At 32.7% G+C, this 20,481-nt stretch overlaps 1 protein-coding gene across 5 annotated transcripts in view; it reads left to right on the forward strand.

Moving 5' to 3' along the window:
- The window catches only part of LOC132565406 (dnaJ homolog subfamily B member 6-like), a 53,775-nt gene that overhangs the window by 16,157 nt on the left and 17,137 nt on the right, over window positions 1-20,481 (forward strand). For 3 of the 5 annotated variants that reach the window (XM_060230045.1, XM_060230044.1, XM_060230047.1), the window contains exons 2-5: window positions 9,145-9,279; window positions 15,421-15,530; window positions 16,233-16,415; window positions 18,863-18,968. In XM_060230045.1, the coding sequence (XP_060086028.1) occupies window positions 9,215-9,279; window positions 15,421-15,530; window positions 16,233-16,415; window positions 18,863-18,968 (464 nt within the window). In that variant the 5' untranslated portion in view covers window positions 9,145-9,214. The remainder of the gene's footprint in view (window positions 1-9,144; window positions 9,280-15,420; window positions 15,531-16,232; window positions 16,416-18,862; window positions 18,969-20,481) is intronic. The other 2 variants (XM_060230046.1, XM_060230048.1) reach the window with 1 other exon arrangement.

Raw genomic sequence — 20,481 nt, forward strand, 5'->3', positions numbered from 1 at the left:
ATACTGTATGTGGCAAGTAGATTTTACTGACAGGATACTGTATGTGGCTAGTAGATTTTACTGACAGGATATTGTATGTGGCTAGTAGATTTTACTGACAGGATATTGTATGTGGCTAGTAGATTTTACTGACAGGATATTGTATGTGGCAAGTAGATTTTACTGACAGGATATTGTATGTGGCAAGTAGATTTTACTGACAGGATACTGTATGTGGCAAGTAGATTTTACTGACAGGATATTGTATGTAGCAAGTAGATTTTACTGACAGGATATTGTATGTGGCTAGTAGATTTTACTGACAGGATATTGTATGTGGCAAGTAGATTTTACTGACAGGATACTGTATGTGGCAAGTAGATTTTACTGACAGGATACTGTATGTGGCTAGTAGATTTTACTGACAGGATATTGTATGTGGCATGTAAATTAGTGATAGAAAACACGTAATGAAACCCACTAAACCACAAAGTAATAAGTTGTAGTGTCCATTATATACATTTCAGTGTATAGACCTGCTACTACCGGGCACATGTCAACAACATTACTGTCTTGATACAAAAATAACCTATAATTATATAGAAGTACACAAGTGTGTTTTGCCTGGGTTAGAGAACACTGTAACCTCAACAATGTGCTGGCACGTGATCAGGTTGGTCCGAGGTGACTGAATCAAGTGCTAGAAGTGTTTCATGTGGTTTGACTGTACTATAACTTATAATGAACACCTGCATTATTGGTCATTTTCTGTATTGTGTCATTCCTGCTTTTGTATTGTTACTTGGCAAGAAATTCATTCATGACATTATTGCGTGTTTACTTAACAGATCAAATCACTCACACTGACTGCTGAACATCTCTGCTGCTCATGATCAATAAACATTTTATAAATATATGAAAAGAAGTTCAGTTTTCTTTCCAAGTTCTGCGATATTATTTAATTTCTCCTAAATTCCTGAATGTACATGGGCGCTTTTTAGGTGAGGTACAATGGACTTTTTATCCAGTATAATGCACTGTGTATGTGTGTCTTACACCTTAAAGGTAGACAACATGGAGATATACCTGCATGTAGACTTAATCTGAAGTATTAGTTACCTGTGTATATCTGGAGGCAGATGGAATATTTTTCATTTCTTCATAAGTATGTGAGTATGTCTAGCTGTAGGAATTATTTTGGATAAAAACTGTATGGTTACATATGATTAGATGATTTTATCATAGATTTAAGAACTTAAGATATTTACCACTGGCTATTTATAAACTGGACGGATCTGTAGAAAGGCTAACATAGATAACATACTATTTCAACAAACAGCATAGCATATCTTCAAATTTCCTATTTAGTTTTATGCATGTTTCTAGCTACTTATATATCTCTGTTCAATAATTATAATGTTGGTATTGATAAGCCACATGTAACAGAGTCTGTCGTTATAAATGTATAAAAAATATTATCCCATCATATTGAATTAAAACTGCTTATAAACGGGTATGAATAAGAAATATATAAGTATATATACAGTAAATATAGCATAAGTATGTCATGTTTCTCAGGTGAAGATCTTAGGTGTGTGGTTCAGTGTCCATACTGGCGACTGTTTGTGTTTCTTAGGAGTCAAAGATCACAGACCAGTGTGTGCTGTCATGGTGGTTTTCTTGGACAAGACACTTTTTACCCTTCCCTCTGTCATGTGATCATGTGCCTCTTACATGTTGTTCAGTGCGGTGAAGTAGCTATCATATATAATGAGGCCCTGTCAGAAGTACTCTGACTGTTCATTAGCCAATAAACCTAACAAATGCACAACTTAGCACTATGTATTATGAGGTAAAGCACCAGGTTAGATGTCTGTTGATCTCTTTGTTAGCTTTCTCAGCAGTATAACTTTAGCTACACGAAGATATAGCTATAGTTTAATTACATAAACACTATAAAATCAGCCTTTCTTATCACTAGAATACAGTCTCTTTCGCACTCTAGGTCAATCTCTTTAGCACAATTAAAATCAGTTTTGTTAGTTAAAAAAATCCTTATAAGTTCAAAACCAGTTTTTTTTTGATACTAGAACCACAGCTTAGCATAGCACCAAATAATTTTGCTTTATGTGATTGCAGTTAGTTAGTGACATTATATCATCTGACTTTAAGGTGTAAAGGCAGCTGGTCAGGTTGTACCTGATTTAGACAACGTTATAGAGGTAAATATTTCTAGAGATGTTATGTGGACAAGCCTGGACAGGAGATACTAATTGATCCTTATATATTAACAAGTGCTTGTGTCAGGACCATTTATCACTTACACAAGCTCACCTAGACATCAAATGAGGCCGCTACCTATACCGCCATACGTTATTGTGGACAGGTACGTGTCTATGGTGTTGAACTCCTTACCTGAATTCAGTACATAGAGAATGTGAACGTGAGGTAAGCAAACACCTTTCAAATGTAAATACACAATAAAGCTAGCTGATCTAATGACCTACACACGTTTACCTGGTAGATAAACACATTTGGTAGGATTATATCTTCTGCACTTGGAGGAAGTGAGACTAGGCCAAAATGTATCCTGTTTCCTTGTGCCCTGTACAAGAGGAGCGTAGTTTGTAAATGATTTAAAAGCTTTATTGGCATAACAATGGAAAAGCCATTACAAACTTTGCTTTTCTGATTTTTGTGGAAAAAATCAGTTTTTCCAGTTTTCATGTTTTATCCTTGTAAGTATAGATTTGTTTTAATTTCACTTGTTTGGGAAATTACTTACATGTATGTAAATATATATTAGGATCTGCAAGTGCCTTATTATAATTGAGGTATCAAATAGTTGATGTTGCATTTAGCTATCAATTTATTCATGATAGCACAGGTATTTCATATTAAAAATTCTAGCTCACAGACTGATCTTCTGTGGGAAAATAATTTGGCCTAAATGACCTGTGGTATTGAACTGTAACGCAGGAATATTGAAGTTAGGCTTGTCTGGTCACTATTCTTTTAGAGGAATGGGAATCTCTACCTCCCATATAAATCAACCTGTCTTACATTTATGTATGGTAATGAAAAATGAATACAAATCATTGTTTAAGTTGGCTACTGACCATAACAGCACAGGAATCTAGGATTTCTTGACTCGCAAAAAAAAAAAGACATTTATCATACATGTTTATCCATGTCAACAGTTGTAACAACTATAGTAAGGAATGAACCTATCATTTCTTAAAGAAACTCAAATTTTCATGAGTTACGACATAAAATCTAGGTATACTCCTTCATAGTGTTAGTTTACTTCTGTTCGGATATTTCAAACTATAAGTACTATACATCAGCATGTCATCATTTCTCACTGGGGAATGATACAGTAGCCATACTTACTTCAACAGTCAGTTCAACTGAATTTCGTACCTGTACCTGATGATATTTCACAGAGAATGAAGGAGTGAAAAGACATATTTACTTCACATATATGATTGCCATCTTTTTTTTTGGCAAAATTTTCCAAGTTTTATATCATACAAACATATGTCAGAAAATTAAAAAAGAATACTTTAAGTGATAAACAATTAGAAGTTGTTGACAAGAGTTAGTGTAAGATATATAGTCAATGTGGACCTTCTAGGTAACTCTTACTGTCAGATATACATATTTATATACCAAGATATGTTTACAAAATGGTGTTATACCCAGCCTTATTACATGGAAATTACCACATCCTTATGTAGACACTTGAATTTGTCCCTCATATTGCTCATCATAATCACACAATCAAGTGTATGACTAGGACCCTAGAAATGACTAACATGTTTTGTTTACACAAACTATTACTTCATCATAGGATTACGTAACATCTTTACATCCGCCATAAAATTCAAGAATATTACAGGTAATCGATGATTTTTTCTGTTCTAAATTTCTATATAGAATCTTATTGACTGATGTGTCAGGCTTTAAAATTGAACAAATTATGATATCTTGTTTGGTCAGTATTTCTGGTGTTACAGTTATGCCTGTTTGAATATCACAATTCATTCCACTAACACCTGTTTCACTGGACCTAACTAAAGCTAGAAGTTTTTTCCTCATGTCAACAGCTTATCCCTATTGGAACTTTTCTAAAACTTCTTGCTTAAAACTCTTAGAAGTTTGATATCTGTGAGGTTCCACTTTGTGCCTGTTGTGAAAGTGTGAGCATGAACAGATAACCCCTAATGTCTTGATGGATGTCCAGGCCAGGTCATTTCTGGAGATGGACAAAGTTGAAACAACTCATTCATTGCCATGATCTCTGTAGACACGCACTCCCTTGTATATGTGTACCTGATTGTGTTTTTGTTTGGCTCTCTGGCTAGATAAGTTATCTGCAGGTACATTTTGGTAGGTATAATTACACACACAAGTGTAAGGTGATGTACGCCAGAGACGGGGGAGGCAAATTCTTTGGGGAATGTGCTAAAAATAGCTAGTTGCTGAAGCTGATTCATCAGCTGTCCTTTCTTCCGCCTCTTCTTGAACCCTTCCTCAGTTGAAGATGTTTTTATATGAAGACAGGAAGAACTGGTATAACAAACAAAAAAAAGAACTCCGACAATTTTTGTGAGTTTGCCATTACAATATATTTTTGTAGGATTTTTCAGATGAGTCCAGAATGTTTCTGAAATTTTGATAAGTCCAATTACAAAGAGATATAGTGGGTCCATAAAATATGAGTCCCACAGGAAAATCATGAGTGTGGGACTCAAATATCAAAGTCCCAGTAGTCACTGCATTGTGTCTTCTCCTGTAGTTCATTTGTATGTCTACTGATCAAGTATATCTGTGTATAATTACAAGCATTGTTATCATTTAACAGATGTTTTTCTTAAACATTGTGTCTGGTATACGGGATAGCCTTGAATAGATGTAGTCGACTCTAAAGTTGATCAACATCATAATGCAATGTTCGATATACATTTTGTCACAACAGCTGGTCTTATATCCTTCCAATTATGTAATTTGTTGTTTTAACGCCATCAATGTATGTTGTTTCAATGTATACAGACATACCAACAATATGATGACTTTATGAATTAATCTATGATCAATTGAGTTTTTTTGAATTATGATATGGATTTATATTCTCTATACATGAAACTTTTTGTAATTTCTTGTTTTCCTCGACAGCTGCAGTGGCAACATGCGATGTGAACACTTTTTAATGCTGCCAAATTTATAAGAAAAACTAGGCAGCTGTCTAAATGCACTGATGTACATGTAGTAAATCATGTTCATAAATTCCTGTATAATATTGGAGTGTTGACGTTAGAAAATTACAAATGTACCTTGACAAGAATTCACAATAAAAGAATTCCTCCGTGCCAAAATGTTTAAAGTTGGTGCTCAAACCGACACTGGCGTCACGGAAGAATCATAATGTGGGTGTAAAATATATGTAATCGTAACTGAGGATTGGCAGGAGCAAAACAGGTATGTTTCTTCTGACGTTGATAAAAATACCAGGGCTTGCTAAAAATGCTTGTATTGTGGGTTTCAAATTTTCTATTTATACCAGATATTTATAGTTGTTTTATGTGAATGCTTTTTTTTTTCTTAAAAATATATTCCTGTATTCTAGGTTTTTCGTTAAAATAAATTTCATACAGAAATGATTGATATAGGGAAGTTATAGCGAGATGAGGGAAGAGATTAAAGATTTTCTGATGAAATCTAGAGTAGAAAATGGCCACAGTTAATAAAACTGCATAATTATAAATGACAATTATAGGTAAATATATCTGAAGCTTTTAGTCACACAATGATCCTGTGATCTGCATATCAAGCTGTTTTAGCCTTTCTGACCTACAAACAAGGTTCGATATTGACTATGCTATTTGGGCTTTAAATCTACATATAGATTTTCCAGAAAGTTCATGTACATATATACACTTATGGATATTAACTACACAAATGATTCGGTAAATATCATCCTGGTACATGTGTATTGATAGTGTTTTATGGAATAATCTTGATTGACACAACTGGGGAGGAAAAACTGCTCACCTCGCAGGTATATATAATTTCTCTATTAAAATTTCAGGTCTTTGTTAACGAGTATTACATTGAGTTTCATGTTCTCCATGTTAGCCTGACACGAACTACCCTGAACATAATCCTATCTCCTACAAGTGTGGGAGGTGTAATGTGTTGGAACAAGAAGAAGGGACAGATATAACTATGTTTAGTGTACAGGGTTTAAGTCTTTGTTTTCACAGATAAAACTCCTGCAGTCATCATGATCATTAAACATGCTAAGTGTCTACTCTGGAAATACACTCACTATAAATAACTGCTTTAAGAATGACAATTAGTTATACCAGCAAAGCCAAATCTAGACAGATTTCAGTGAATGGAGGGTAGGTTGGGGTAATAGACTATAATATATGTTTGATTTGATCATGGCAATTTGTCAAAAATAACTCAGAGTTGTTCAAGCTTTATAATTACGTATACCAATGTACTCTATATAATCTTCTGCTCAAGAACAAACATGCACATTTCTAGAACCTCTTAGCTGTTGATAAAAATAGATTTCTTGGAAAACCATACATGAAAGATCACATGACCTGTTTTTGTACAGTAAATACATGCATATGTAATCTATCTACCCTAACCTGCCTACACATTTTTTGTTGGACAGCATTCATTCCACTTCAAACACAAAACACAGGATAGAATGTTTGGTAAGAATTGTTTCTGTTAAACTTTGATATTTGAGGAATTCTTGTGATTGTGTACATTGATTGCTTTTATGTAGAAAAATGACTATGATGTTGATGTTTGATCATACTTTGTATCTTAAGTATTAGCTGCTATAGGCTTTTACTGGTAAAGTGGTCCCAGCTTCATAGATGGTTCTTAATACTTGAAATTTTCCACAGGAAAACACTATGTAGTAATTAAAATTCCTAAACTGAGATATTTTTTCTAAACTGCGATGATGCTTTTTGTCAAGGTTGTCAAACTTAATTCAGGAAATTTTCATAGCAGAAGAATGTTCAGGAAACTTGCAGGACCCAGGAATGAAGGAAGTAATATATTTTAAACATGCAACTATACTTTGAGTGAGTTTGAGAGACTTGTCAAAGTCTTTATTCATTAGTAAACTGAATCTTTATCTCTTCAAATGAAAGCTTAAAATTTTAACATCTGACAATACCATGGGCAATCTTAGACAAAAAAAATTAATATGATATCAGCTATGGCGTTTTTTATTTTCACACCAAATTTGTTCTACATATGAGTATGTACATGCAGTACTAGGTTAAAAGAAGAGACATTCTTATAACACAACCAGTAAAAGATTTGAGTGTTTTGATGACTACACCGTCACCTTCATCAGACAAACGACCAGTGTGGATCATACTAACACTGACATACATAGTGTACGAGATGGTAACTGTATATAAGGAATTGACCAACGTTTTTCGTCTGTACGATAATCTTATGTACACTTAATCTTCAAAACGTCACACTGATTTGGTTGTGTTGTAAAAACTTCTATTCTTTTGACATATACTAACGATACCAGAACACTGACATTCATCAGTAAGACAACATCTAGAAATAGGAAGAGTCACATTGACAACCTGAAGAAAATGTTCCAAAGTATTGGATGCATATTGTGAAAGCTACTGATTAAAATGGATTGTGTCCCTTCAAAACCTTTACTTAAGACATGGTCAAGGAGATCTTTATGAGACTCAAAATTTTGGTACCCCAGGTACATTAATGTATATCTGTTTCAAATTAAGTTCCATCTTACGTAGAGGTATAAAAGCTGGTTGAATAATTCAGCACGACATTTTGGAAGAAATTTAATTTGTTTTGGATCTTCTGTTAGCTAGCCGTTCTATTCTGCCTCTAGCTGTTTGAAATCATGTTGTGGTATCCAGAAGAAAGCTTATTGTTTGTGCTTAATGATGAAGTGAAATAACTTGGAATGATGTAATTATAACAGAACTGATCTTTGTCATGGACAGGATTTCCTGTGACAGTCCCACTAAGCATTCTGATTATATTACATACTACAGGTGCTTTATATATAAAGGACCAACACAAACTTTTGCCAATTGGAATTACATTGTATATATTTGTATACTAGGGGGACTTTCATGTGTTTCTGTAAAATTGTATATATCTGTATTTAAAAGTGAAGTCATCTGCTGTTTGTGGGGTTAACACCTATCAAACAGAATACCTGGTGTGTGACATATGATTTATTGGATTAGACAGGGTGTCTGTGTTGTAAATATTTGGTAGTATATATGAAAATATCATTATAGTAATTACTTGGTCAATGATCACTATTGGTGAAATATACAGGTTTTAGACCAGTTGATACACTGTACTACTATTCCAAAACGCTTCTTTTTTTATCAATGTTCTTTCTGCATATGTATATGGACCAATGTTGACTCAAAGACTGTATGTGGCCCATTGACTTACAGACTTTGTATGTGGACCATTGTTGACTCACAGACTGTGAATGTGGACCATTGACTTACAGACTGTGTATGTGGACCATTGTTGACTCAAAGACTGTGAATGTGGACCTTTGACTTACAGACTGTGTATGTGGACCATTGTTGACTCAAAGACTGTGAATGTGGACCATTGACTTACAGACTGTGAATATGGACCACTGACTCACAGACTGTGTATATGGACCACTGACTCACAGACTGTGTATATGGACCACTGACTCACAGACTTGACTTGATATGTTGTAGCTTTTAAAATTATATCAAGACATTCTTTTTAATTTGGACAAAATTAACCGTTTCTTTAAGTGTGAGTTTAAATGTTAGAGCATTACTGTGTTCTGATAGGATTTATATAGTTTATTTGACTAAAGTTGTGTCAGAAAACCACAAGTGAATTATCTACATGGATGTAATTGAGGTATCACCTTTCTATGGTAAATCTGGAGTGTCAAGTAATTTCATTAAAATGTCGCCTGTCCTTTGATATGAAGTAAAATGATATGCAAACAGAAGATAAACTACTTGATATGCATATATAATGACAGCTTTCTCTTTAGGTGAACACTTGGCTGTTGTGCCAGTGTGTGATAATGACAACCTCAATACATTTGTGTTTGTTTATTTGCAGGTATTGACATCCAAAGCTAAAGAGTCAAGAGAGTACTGGACCAGGGGATAGTCGAACCCCATAATACATCATGGTCGACTATTACAAAGTTCTTGGGGTACCAAAAGAGGCCTCCGTGGCAGAATTAAAAAAAGCGTAAGTTTTAAGTTTTTTCCAACCTCTTCTGGTGAAACAGGAGGAGTATGGGAGTTGACTATAATTTTCTTTTCTGTCCGTCCATATGTGTACATATGTATGTGGTATAGGTGGATCCCTGCCCCTTGAGGCGGGAGGGGTGAGCCTCCATTGGGAAATGTATGTAAGTTCTTGAAATTCCTTCTTCTTGACAAGGATATTGTCCAAGTTTGGGTCTGAAACAGTTTTTTTGAATTACTGTTTGACCATAAGGCTGTGACCTATTGGGGAATTTCAAAAAGATTTGTCATATCTGAAATTATTTGATGTCTGGATAGCTGAATTAGGTGGATGAGCAATCTTGCAGGCCCGTTAGACCACTTGTTTGATATTAATTTAAGAAATTGCATCAGAATATGGTACATATATTCTAGCCCCTAGAAAGGAAAAGAAAGAATGGAAAAGATGACAACATTTCTAAAGATTTTCTTCAGTTAAAAATACAACAACACAGCAACATGAAATCAAAAACAAAACCCTAAAATCCTGTATATAGTAGAGAGATCTTGGTCTTAGAGCAGAAATGTAAGCCTGTTGAGGAATTCAATGTTTACTTTTAGTGTTAGATGGAAATTGTGTGGTCTTGTTATAGAATACTCTCAGCAGACTTGATAGGAAAGGTTTTACATGATAAAGTCAGTAAGATTATGTTGAAGGTAAATATGTGTTTATTACACTACATCCCTGTAATAAATGTGTCTTTAAAACGCCAAAGATTATGATATAAAATCAGTTTATTGTACTAAAAGTTCTACAGCTTGTGACTGTAATTATTAATCACGACTTTGAGCCACCATCTAATAAGTATTTCATTCAGTTCTTTCTGTAATTTTTTCATGGCGATGACTCCTTCAGAACAACAGAAATAAACTTAAAAATTATTTGAAAATACCGTATTAACCAAAATTGGATTCATCAGTTCTGCTGGATCAACATATGTCTACTGTGGGTTTCATTGAGGCAAAAGACACTCTTTTTTAACACCTGGTCTTGTTCTCCTTGTATATTTTCGAGGACATTCATTTTAAATTTTGTTCTCCTTTCATTGATTTTGAATGACTGCTTTGAATAAGCGTTATTACCATGTTGTTATTTTAAATATGTTGAACATTTCAATGTAGACTACATGTGCCAGCAGGGCAGCCGTTATACTTCCTGTTGAGGACTAATCACTTTCACACCCTTGTAGTATAAAACTGGATTTCCTATGACACACATGGCTGTCTAGAGTTTAAAAGTGGATTTAAATTACAATATCCTAAAGTTGTATTGGTAATAACATAGTTTCACTTTCAGATGGATGTAATATGTCCTGTTTAATTTCCTGGCTGCTCTAGTTTTATCAGCCCATGATATTTATACTAGAATTAAACCTTGTGCTAAAGCCCTTCTCTGGTATGTTAGTGGAGTATCACAGCAGACTTATTACAGATATCTTTGTCAGTATATGTTGATAAATTTGTGTTACTGCAGCGTAATGTTTACTTGTAAGACCACCATTTGATAAATGTGGTATTGAGCTCCAAAATAGGCTATTCCTGTCATGTAGACATGAGCACATTTATCAAATCAATACACCATGATGTGTTTATCTCCAGGTTGTTACAGATAGGTTAAATCCATTTTGTTTTGTCATTTCCCAGTTCAGAAAAATTTCCAAGTCAACATAAATCATATTGAATTTAAATTATTGGCAACCATGTAATGATTATTTACTTCAGTGTTGGTTCTCATATGGCCTTGCTCTTCCTATGTCCTAATCAGGGGAGATAATGCTACATTGAGATTTACTAAGCTAACACAGGGATTTAAGTATAGATACATTATATTTCGTTACATTACAGAAAAACTTACATAAGAAAATAAAACAGCATGTTTTGTAATTCTGATGCAATGCAGGCTACTTGCATGCCTGCTTGCTTCATATGGGTTGCATAATGATGATTAAGATATCTGACTGGAATGACTGGTGTACTTTTGTAACAAAATATTTGGCAGATATTTTGTGCAGTATATTCCTTTGTTTACATCAGTGACAAATTTGGACTTGGCTTATCGACTGTCTAAACATTAAATGTTATACAATGTGTTATCAATACCAATTACCAGTAAACTATACTTAACAAATGATCACCTGACTTAACAGGTCTAATAAGACACCCCAAGGGACCAGTCAATAAGTATCTTATTAGACAAGTGTCTTTTTGTACAGGTGATCATGTGATCTCATAAGATGGAAATAAGTGGAAGACATGAATACTAAAGTTATAATTATTACTGAAATGAAAAACAATGATACAAGATTGACATACAATTGAATTGCCACTTTTGATACCAATTTCTATCTAAAATTGACAAAATACAATTAAGATACATGTTTATGCTCACTCTTTTTTTTTTCTTTTTTTTTTGTTTTAAAAATTTGAAAATAAAATCACAAAGAATATCAATAAAATGTTATTGAGATTGATATATTTCCATATATATATGATAGGTCAACGTACAGTTTGTTTAAATATCTAAATTATTTAAAGTATCAGAAAGGAAGTCCAAGTATGCACCATGTATAAATTCTATCACATTACTTTCTACGTCTCCTCTCTCTCCATTCTGTGGCTAAAACACGATATTGTTGTGTCCCAAACACAATATTGTTTCACTTCACGTGGCTCTCGAGCCTCCCATTTGATGCCTTGAATGTTGTGATGCCTAAAATGCTCCGCATAGTTTAGCGTTGTTGTCTGAAGTAACAGACCTGAAACAATGATCGACAAGCCATGGTGTCTTTAAACCACTGAAGGCAGATTGTTTCAGGTTTCTGGTTATATGCTGCTTTTGTTTAAATGATGAGGGTCATGTATCTCATAATCATTTAGAATTTCCACTTTTCTTTTTTCAATGTACTGAATTATAGTCCTTCCTACTTTGAAATCTTCAGCAATTTTCATGGCAGTACAGGCTGTCAACTGATTCCTATATTTTTCTATATTTTGGTTCAAAAACCTATATTTTGAAAAAACTCCTATATTTTCCTATTGTTTTGAAAAATATTTCTAGATTTTTCAGGAAATTTGTCGCTGATCAATATAGAGATTGTAAATATTTCTTTGATATGGCTTTTGGCTCCTTTATCTTACAGGTTAGAGAATTCTTAAGTCTTTAACAGTATCACCAGCCACCAGCAAATGATTCAGTGCATCTCTTTATCACCTGTATGGACACCTTACAAGGCAGTAAAACAGGATATTGGCCTTTTAGGTGCCCATTTAGATGATGATGAGCTATGCAACAGCTCTCTGCCAGGATTGTGATGCTGTTGAAGTGAATGGTTTCTTTAAGGTAGTTTTTGATCATTGATTAATATAGAAACAGTAAGTGTATGTAAGAATTGTTAGTATAAATGCCTTTGAATGAAACAAATTTTGTTTGGAAAACTGCTATATTTTGCATCAAAATTAGTAAAAAAAACTCCTATATTTTGCCTCAAAACTAGCAGAAAACTCCTATATTTGTTGAAAAAATATTCCTATATTCCTCCCATATTTTGAAGAAGACTTGGTTCACAGTCTGGGCAGTATCACCACTCTTAGGTCGTTTTACAACTTTGACTCTGTTTCTAAATTAATTCTGTTCATTTTGGAAGCCATGTTGGTTGTTGTTATTAACACTAATCAGCTATTGAGACATTTCGCAAAATGTTGTTGTGAACGTGAATGTGTATAACAAATTTTAGAGGCAAATTCAAATGATGAAAGTTACCATGTTGACGAGGTCCAAGGTAATAAAGAATGGAAAACATCATTAGTCTGCAAACAGTTGTATCAGACGCATTGTCAAAACCATTTGCAATCTTATTGATAAAAGGTTGCATAACAAGTTTCAGGAAAGTATTCATATTTATTCAAATTATCATATTCACAAGGTCCACTGAAAACAGACAAAGAATGATTGCTATCGGTAATCATCACCTATTGTCAAAATTTAAAAAATCAAAGATGTTTTACATACTGGTAAGTTTAATGAAAAGTTCAGAGATTTAGTTTGATTTCTTATAAAATGAGATAATTAATTTGTAAGGGATTTCATTGGAATAACAAAGCCTTAAATTATATTGTTACAGAATTTAAATGTTGGGAAGAAATTCTAAAACCACACTAGAATGTTATCTGAAAACTAACATTCTGCATATCTTGTGAATGGGTTTGTACATTCCCTCTTAACGACCCCTGTTGTCTTGTGAGAGTTTGGCACTGTTCCGGAGTCTGAGGCTAGCAACCTCAATATACAGTGTCATCAACTAAAAATTTGAGAAATGTTCAGGTTTTTAACACTTGATTGATGAGTAATAAGATATTTTATAAGGTTTTCTTCCTTGCTTTTTCATTGATGTACATGATTCAGTTATTTAGGGAATTACAACTTAAGTGAATCAAAGAATGGAAGGCTTTTATAAATAGGATCTGAATTCTGATGCTGTCAGTTATCCAGAAATGAAATATCAGAACATTTATGGGATTAAGAAACAATGCAAGAATGTTCCAAAATCATTTGAAATTCCTCAGCTGTCTTAATTCCTTACAGTTTTTATTTGAAAATTTTTCTTTTTCCAGAAATATTCGAGAATGAATTAACCTTACCTGGAATTTTTGGGTTTGTCATTTACATTGACAGGAATATCTAACTGATCAGTTGTTAATGTATAAAGTACACACCAACATATAGGCTTAACTTACGATGGTCCCTCTTATGATCATCTGAAGGTCATCAATATCATAAGGAAGTGAATATGACAGGTCATCCTAGTATAGTTAAAACAGGGTTTGAAGTAGGAAAAATTCACCACCATTGAACGTCAAAACAAAACCATGAAATTTAATGTTTAGTGTTATCATTTTGTTGAGTTTTCTTCTTACAGATGTCTAGGTGTATCAACACTGAGGATTTTTGTACATAGTTATAAATACATATATAAGTGTGTTAAAAAAACTTCCTCCGAACGTATCAGGGGGATAAATCCAATGATTACAGACACATTATATACAATTTCAGTATTTCACTTTCTGGATGTTAACATAACAGGAGTCAGAATAAACTCAATAAATATCGAATCTACGTAACTGACTTGGATGTGAGCCAATTGAGTTGTAGGTTTTGAATCATTCACGTATAGTTGCAATTTAAGACGTTAAAACATCTTGTCAGTTATTGATAAATTCTGCTGCTATTTTCCCTATAGTCTGTTGTACATTATCTTCATCGCTACGCAAATAGGATCTTAAAATACATTTGTTTACGTAGGCTTCAGAACTTTCTCTTTTTTTAGAATTTTAGGAAAAACAAGTGTCTGGATATATATATTTACATTTATGAAGCACAGAAAATCCCGATTTTCTTTCTTGTCTTTAAATTTTGCACGGCTGCACATGAGTCTTAGTAGCTTAGTACTAAAATAAAAATAAATCATTTCTGCTTTACAATTCTACAGATGTTATGAAAACTAAAAACATGATCCTTATATCTGTTACATGTATTACTGGAAAGGTTGCTGTGGATGAGATTGGGCAATTAAAAACTGGGTTTCTGTTTTATTTGTGATTACAACACCTGTTTTTCATGCCAATTAAAAGTCACCATATTCTTCTGGTAGTGATCCTAAAAAATAACTATGTTAATAAGAGTAGCTTTGTTTATAACTATAAAATGTATGATAAAGCATCTGTAACCTCTCAGGATAGTCTGAGGTGCAGTTTGATGGTTTGTTTTTCTCGGGAAGCTGAGGAGCAGACTAGTCTGTCATTGTTTTGTCTTTGTTTTTACTCTTATTGCTCTCAGGATGGCATGCAGGATATTAATGAAACATTTTCTTTCAAACAGATAATATAAGACATTTGATGAAGAGCTGTATCTTTATTGCAATGACTGGTGTATATATAATGCATGTCAAATGCAGATTTGTTCCTTGTCTTCTGTAAAACATATTTGTAATGATCTGATACTTTTACAGGGTTTTGTGTCCTAATCTTATATACTCATTGTCTGTTATCGTTTTTAATTAGAAATGGAACTTGCAGTTGAATTATCCTTTTTTGTATGTTTTGACAGTTACAGAAAACTAGCTCTCAAATGGCATCCGGACAAAAACCCAGACAGAAAGGAGGAGGCCGAAAAAAAATTCAAAGAAATATCAGAGGCTTATGAAGTATTATCAGATGGTAAGTATAAATGCTTCAGAGTTGTATTTTTCTTCATTATGTTGTACATGCAGGATTTGATTAAACTGTCTTTTGTAAAAAAAAATAATAAAAATAGAAATTACAAATTGATTGATGTCAATTTCTTGATCATCAGTTAATGTGTTAACTTAGAAAGTGTTCTGGGTGCTTTACAGTGATGTCCTCAATGTAGAATGAGATGTTTACACCTGAGAACAGATCACAAACACTGATATGTTACGGAGATATTCTTATAACTGATTTCTTAGAGGAAATTAGTCTTTATTAATGGACAAAAAATCATAATATATATCTTCATGGAGTGGGGAAATGTACTTTTGTTTTTATTTTTGTATAAATGGACAAATTTGTTTTTATTTCTGTATAAATGGACATGTTTGTTTTTATTTCTGTATAAATGGACAAATTTGTTTTTATTTCTGTATAAATGGACATGTTTGTTTTTATTTCTGTATAAATGAACAAATTTGTTTTTATTTCTGTATAAATGGACAAATTTGTTTTTATTTCTGTATAAATGGACAAATTTGTTTTTATTTTTATATTGATATAAAGATGTCATAGATTTTGACATTGCAGGGAGGACCAGGGATAGACTTCAATATAATTCAATGGTTTGATTATCAGAAATAGAACTGAAATGTTGTTAGACATATAAATCATAGAATGTTTGTTTTTCAGAGGAGAAAAGGGGTATATATGACAAATATGGTAAAGAAGGTCTGCAAGGACACTATCATAACGGAAATGATTTTGATAGGGGTGGTAGCTTTAGTGGATTCCATGGATTCCAATTCCGTGATCCTGAAGATGTATTCCGGGAGTTCTTTGGAGGCAGAGATCCATTCGCTTCATTTTTCGGAGGTAAGTCGGAAAAAGATTACATCAAATTGTGTTTATCTGATTCATTTGGCCCTATTTAAGGTTGTCAAGAAATCCCAACATCTAGCTGTTGTTAAGAAGTTTGAACTAAAACTTTTTGGTATCATCTTGACAGCTAGACATTGGTGAAGGTAGTAGTGTGAATGATAAGTTCTAAATGATATAAGCGAAGAAGAGTTACTCCCCTTCCGTATAGTCATGTTTTACACAGAAAGAAGAGTTATGACCCTTTATACTTTTGGCATTACTAGTGATTAGTGTGGTAGGCTGTTACTGTGTCTACAGTGATATATATATATATAATTGTTGTTATGTGTGTATAGGAATTACACATCAGGTGTCTGACCAGCTGCTGTTGTTTGTGTTCGTTAGTTTAGTTTATGTGGCAGAATCTTTATCTTGTATACTAGGTTCTTTAGATATCTACTAAATGTGCTGCTCCTAAATTACTATTTCTTCTTAATGTAATACCATCAGTGATTAATTATTTCAAAACAGATTACTTGGTGCAAGTATCATAGAAATGTATGAAAGATATCAGAATTGCCTTGTATGTTCAAAATGCTGTCGAGAATGTGAAGATCTTTAATATAATGTAATAAAAGAATGAAAGGAACATTGTTAAACGTACTTAAAGAAATAAACAAGAATGCAAGAAACTAGACTGTGAAGGTCAAAGGTCAAGGATCTGTTATTACATTGTATTGGTGCCAGTTAAATATTGTTTTTCAGAAGCTCAGCTGATCAGCCATTGATAAATACGATAGTTGTTTACATTTTAGTTATTTATAAACTACCAAGAGAAAGGTCATTTGAAGGTCACAAAACTAAACTGTCTTTTAAATACAGTTTAGTTGATAACTGGAAAATCAGAGTAGTTCATTTTAAAAAATGCAGGTTGAAGGGGAAGGTCACATTTTAAGGTCATTCAAGGTCGTGATTTTGAAGAAATTTCAATACAATGTTTGTGTTTTAAGTCAGTTTTTAGTTCTTGTTTTACTATGTGGTATATGGAACCATTTTATACATAACTCCTAAGTGTTGGTGCCTGTGAAGGGATTCACACATTATACATTATAGTAGAAGCAAACTTCTCCTGTAATCATTTCCATGTGTGTAAACTGGAGTTGGACATTGCTGTCTACAGTACAGATTGTGTACACATGCAGCTACAGTGTAAAACAGGTCTTCTTCCTATAGCTATGTTTCAGGCATATCTCCATTTATCAAACTTAAATTTATTTCAGTTTCATTTCATTCACTTTAATTCATTTGACTTTTATTTTCACATTTGAGAAGAATTTTAAGCTTATATTCAAATTATAAAAAATATCTCAAATGTTACTTTTTAAGTTTTAATTTTCTACTCTATCGTATTTCTGTTTATAATCATGTTGCTTATTGTCACTTTTATGTTTAATATCATGCTGATCTCATATTTCCATAAAACTGTACTTCATGTAATTGGTTTGCTTTATATAATTTGATTGACTTATTTCAGTCTTATTGAGTCATAAATATTTAGATATACTTAGTAATATTTGTATTTATTCACAGTGAGAAAATTGTTTATTTGGTAAAAAACTATTGATAAGACATTAGTGCATGCAAAACATGTAGGAAATTAACATGAAACTAGCAGAAATTTATCCTACAGTCCATACACAATATTACCAGTGTTTGTCCATGCATGACAAAATTATCATAAATATTTATTTGGTCTTAATATTGGAATGTAGCAGTGTTCATTTGTATGAAAAAATAGCTGATGTATACAAACACTCCTGATGAATTTGGTAATTAACAATATGAGAGTTCAGTACAATCAATAACAACAGAATTGCTAAAAAATTGATGTGTGTTTGGAAAGTACTATTTTAGAATATTGAAGTAGATAGATGGACATTCAGAGCAAGTAACAACATATATATATCTTATTATCTATTGTCTTACAGTGTATATTAATCATCACTTTCACAAAAAATAGATAATTTATTTTGAATTTTGACATCTTTTTTTTTAAAACATTTATTATTACATGTTCATCTTAAATTACATTCTTTAAACTTTTCAGTATTCTAAAAGTGCCAATAATGAAAGAAAACTGAAACAAAATATTAAGATCTTAAGATAATTTTTAAGTGAACGTACACATATTGAAAATTTAGAAAACCTTTAAGTTTATTATTATGAAAATAGCTACCTTACTACATGTAATTGACTAATTCCTTCCACCAGTGTTTGTTAATTTACATTTAGTCCAGCCTGAGCTCTCTAGAGCTTGACATGATTACAAATGGGCTGTGAATTCCCCACCAGCTGACACTCAGCCGTACATCCTTGTGTTTCCATGGTTAAATTGGTACTGATTTGCGTACTTATATTTATGCATGTGTTTGGAGCCTAACACATTTCTCTGTTCTCCCTAGGTCCAGGCGGTGGTTCCAACATGTTTCAAAATTCTTTTACAGGATTTCCATCTTTCGCTTCTTCCTCTCAATTCTTCTCCGACGACTCCTTCAACTCAGACTCTGGGTAAGTAAGATTGTATTGGAATTTTCAGCAAACCCGAAACTACAAAGTGCAAAACTATTGAAATCTGCTGGTCCAGATTCCTATAAAGCAAGGTGTCTTCTCTGGCAAACAAGATGGGTCTAAGTTGAAACTCAGTAACTAAATTGAAGATTAATAAGACCATATTTCTTTATCAGGATTAATTAATGAGCTTTGATTTATGAAGACTACTTGATTACAAAATATATGGGTCACATGACTGGGCGGGATATTTAGGCAGGCAGATGGCATGATTGTCTTTTGTGTCAACATACTGTTGCATTTCATGAAAAAAAAAGAATACTGTAAAAAAAAAAATTCTCTACATTAATGTGTATGTAGTCTGATGCAATAATCAAACACACGGCAGTAATGATGTAAAGTCGTAAGTGTTGGTGGACCTCAAATTTTGTGGTTAAGAAAAAAACATGGACTCTTGATTCCATGAATATATAGCACATCCTATTTCCATTGGTAGTACTTCAGATATCCATAGATAGTAATTGAGATATCTATTGATAGTAATTGAGCTATCCATTGATAGTACTTAGATATCATTGATAGTACTTCAGATATCATTGATAGTACTGAGATATCATTGATAGTACTTCAGATATCATTGATAGAACTTGAGATATCATAGATATTACTGAGATATACATTGATAGAACTTCAGATATCCATTGATAGAACTTCAGATATCCATTGATAGAACTTCAGATATACATTGATAGAACTTCAGATATCATTGATAGTACTTCAGATATACATTGATAGTACTTTAGATATACATTGGTAGTACTTCACCCATCAAAACTGGCTTTAGATCCACTGTGATCATGAAATCATGAATTAATATCTCCAACGAAATCATAAAAAAGAAATCCCCGATGAGGTTAACCATTTGCAGTATGTCTAGATATCCTCTGCTTGGGGTCTAGTCTGAAAAACTCCAGTCGATTCACCAGATATAATTGACTTGCTTGGAAACAACTCTTATAACAGCTACTCTGCTTAAATAGTGGAAAGTTGGGTATTAATTTCAATGTCTTTGAGAATATTTTACTGTCAACATTTTCTATAAAATTCTCATAAAAAGATTGAAGGTTTACAGTATTCTTTTTTAGTATAAAAATGTTTCAAAATTTTGCTGATTTGCTATAATATGAATGCTTCAGTGTTGATTGTTGTACATCTATGTTCTGCATAACACAGGGTTTTAGATTATAAATTGACAAGTGAAATTATAAATTAAATTGTACATTGCAAAAATAATCATAAAAATTCAAAATTTGTATATTTTTTAAAAAGAAAATTTAATTGAAATTTGTGGTTTTTTTCATTACAACATACTTTGGAATGATGCAGAAAAAAAATATGTATGAAATAAAACCCTGATATATATATTGTTTTGTGAATTACTGTTGAAAATTATAATTTTACATGTGTGTATATGTAATATGAATTCCTCTCACACAATAGACATTACATTTGT

The sequence above is a fragment of the Ylistrum balloti genome, unplaced genomic scaffold (genome assembly GCF_031769215.1).
Source record: "Ylistrum balloti isolate Yb309-2 unplaced genomic scaffold, AGI_CSIRO_Ybal_v1 Utg369722, whole genome shotgun sequence".
Taxonomy (NCBI): domain Eukaryota; kingdom Metazoa; phylum Mollusca; class Bivalvia; order Pectinida; family Pectinidae; genus Ylistrum; species Ylistrum balloti.